The sequence below is a fragment of the Erythranthe guttata genome, chromosome 13, assembly GCF_056151865.1.
Source record: "Erythranthe guttata isolate IM_541 chromosome 13, IM_541, whole genome shotgun sequence".
Classification (NCBI taxonomy): Eukaryota; Viridiplantae; Streptophyta; class Magnoliopsida; order Lamiales; family Phrymaceae; genus Erythranthe; species Erythranthe guttata.
In genome coordinates this window covers 5,357,945-5,361,119 of record NC_142545.1, presented here as the reverse complement: position 1 = coordinate 5,361,119, position 3,175 = coordinate 5,357,945, and the positions used below count along the sequence as shown (strand labels likewise).

General features: G+C 38.9%; 1 protein-coding gene across 1 annotated transcript; it reads right to left on the bottom strand.

The window, feature by feature from the left end:
* Positions 1–895: 895 nt before the first annotated feature.
* On the bottom strand, positions 896–2,523 carry LOC148765754 (uncharacterized). Its single transcript, XM_088812058.1, has one exon. The coding sequence runs from the start codon at positions 1,853–1,855 to the stop codon at positions 1,328–1,330; it is 528 nt and encodes a 175-aa protein (XP_088668184.1). The 5' UTR covers positions 1,856–2,523; the 3' UTR covers positions 896–1,327.
* Positions 2,524–3,175: the final 652 nt, after the last annotated feature.

Genomic DNA, 3,175 nt, shown 5'->3' with positions numbered 1-3,175 from the left:
ATTGGAGCAGTGACGGCGACGACGACGGCGGCGGCCAACGACGATATCACTTCTGGTGGATGTCCTGCCCATCAATTGTTGCAATATCACTGATTTAGTGCTCGAATTCGGTATGCGATTATAACAGATCTGCAATTACACAAACGTGATAGTCGATTTAGCCAAAGCATATCAACAAATCGATGGATGATAGCGATTCGGCGAGTGGCGACGACGTACCTACGACAGCTTGCTCGGAGTGCACGAAAATCGTCGTTTCACGGCAGTGCAGACGTCTTCCCCTTTCAATCGGCCGTACCGGGAAGTTGTTCTGGGAGGATTTGCAGTTTATTCGATAGTGGGTTTGGGATGATAGTGATTTAACGGGAAAATAGGAAGGGATTTGATTTTATTTCAAAAGGTAAAGTAACGGGTTTTGTGGGATTTGATTAAGGGTAATTATGTAATTAAGAAAAGTTTGGGCTGTTATCAAAATGGCAAATATAAATTTGGGTCTACCCCTATTATTTGAATGTTTAAGGGGTTATATCTAATAGACCCTTAAATTTAATATATGTAATTATATGATTTTTATCCAAAATAATTCAATATGATTAATAGCATTATAACCAAACTGTTAACTTGATACAATATAATTTGGACAAGCAATTGTTAATGGTCTATCCAAATTCAAAATCTTGTAAAGACTTAAGTTAAGAAAGGTCCCATTTTTTTTGTGTACAAGAAAAATATTACTTTAATTATTAATTGTAAATTAATTTCCACGTCCCATTAATCAACTCTGGCAGTCAAAGATGTTGATATATATGAAATATATTTATCATTATCTGATCATATACAACAATTATATTAAATTGCATCTTCAAAATTATAGTTCCGTTATTCAAATGTGGCTGCCATCAATAATTGTGACTTTTAATATAAAAATGAGAAATATGTAATCAAATTCAACATTTACTAATTTGCTTCTTGTTTTATTCTACATAAGAACTAGGGCTGGCAAAAGAATCCGAACCGCTAGCTATCCGCGGGTATTCGATCGTTTAAAACCCGCTACCGAAATTATGGTTCGCCTTTGGCCCTGATGCCCCGCCCATTTGGTGTCGTGATATTCTTTGATGAGGTCCTTCCTCAAGCTGCCCCACTTTGAACAAATAGTCGTTGTCCATTCGTGTAGAGTAGGCCGTCCTCTACCCTAAATTGCCTCGTTTTGCCCTCGACCAGTCGAAGTAGCTCCTTGGCCAATGTTCGAGCCCTTCTCGGATCATGTCGGCCAAGTTCCCCCTTGTTGAGCTAGTAGCTGCGAGTTCGGCCTTTCTACTCAAAGCTAATGGATCATGTTCGAGCCCTTTTGGATTATGTCGGCCAAGTTCCCCCTTGTTGAGCTAATAGCTGCGAGTTCGGCCTTTCTACTCAAAGCGTCGGCCACAACGTTTGCCTTTCCCGGCTTGTACTCCAATACGTAATCGAACTCCGCTAGAAAATCTTGCCACCGTGCTTGCTTTGGCGAGAGTTTCTTTTGCATTTGGAAGTAGCTTGTGGCAACGTTGTCCGTCTTGACCACGAACGGCACGCCTAACTGAATAGATAGTGCCGCCACACTCGTAGGCAATGGATGATGGCGATCATCAACTTCTCTTGGACCGTGTAGCGCCGCTCTGTCTTGTTGAGCTTTCGGCTCTCGAAGGCAATCGGATGCCCCTCTTGCATCAAGACCCCTCCAATAGCAAAGTCGGAAGCGTCCGTGTGTAACTCGAATGACTTCCCAAATTTTGGTAAGGCGAGAACCGGCTCTTGGCTCATCGCTGTCTTTAAGTCCTCGAACGCCCGTTGGCATGAGTTGGACCACTCTCATGCCTTGTTCTTCTTGAGCAAGTCGGTTAATGATGCCGCTCGTGCCGACAACCCTTTTATGAACCGCCGATAGTAATTAATTAGACTTAAGAAAGGAATGTAATTCAGTTACCTTTGTCGGCAGTTCCCACCCGTTGATAGCTTTGATCTTCACTTCATCCACTTGGAGTCGCCCGTGTCCAATGATGTGCCACAAGAATTGGACCTCCTCATTGGCAAAATCTCACTTCTCCTTCTTCACAAAGAGTTCGTTCTTCCGAAGTACTTGGAAGATGGTGCGAAGGTGGTTGGCATGCTCCTCCATAGTATCGCTATAAACGACGATGTCATCTAAGTAAACCACCACGAACCGGTCCAAGTAAATTTTACAGTATGTTTCTTCCCTATTAATTATTTTTTTCTCTTCTTCACCACACAGACACAATTATGATTTATATCTTATTTTTTAAAATTATTTAGAGGCGTATTTTTTACATAAATATTTACTTTAAAGTCAAAAAAACCTATATATATGTATTTATTTATTTTTATGTTCTTTATATTTTTATTATTTATCGCAAGCTTAGCCTCCCTCCTAAACGTCTTACGGTCCGCCCCTGATCCCTACCAATGCCACCCCTAAAATTTTGTGTTTAGGGTTTGAGAAATATGAGGAAATAAAAGATAATATTTTTTTTAATTTTAATACCCTTGTAAATCTTTTTATTTTATTACTTTGACACCCCTTTTAATTGAAATAAATTGTCAGGGTATTTCAGTCTGTTGTTAGAATAGTCAACTTCATTCAAAAGGATAATTAGGGAGTTCACTTGAAACTTTTGATGACATTTTCCCAAAAATTGGACGGAGGGGCAATGAAGTAAGCAGAGCCGTCTAACAAAAGAGGTATAAGCAAATTTTTTTAAGGGTGAGCAAGTGGGATTCAATAACCCGTTGAACTCGTCAAATCGGTAAAAATCATACCGTTAGAATCGGACGGATGGATCCTTTAATAGGATTGGATCTTTAAATGGAGAAGATCTGTGGGTTTGAGTCTAAGACGGGTTCACATATTTTTAACACCCGCCCTGGGGTGGGGCGAGCAGGGCCCAAGCCCAGGGCCCAATTTCTTAAGGGCCCAGTTTTTATTATTTTTTCTTATATGTTTTATGTCTAAAAAAATTATTCTCTGTTGTATAAAAAATATTATTCTTCCATTGTTCTAAAAAAAATTCTATTTATAAATTTTAAAGCTTAGTTTAAAATATATACCATATAAAAATATATACATTAATATTTCCAATATTTATTGGTGATGATATTTAAATTAATAAATATTTAT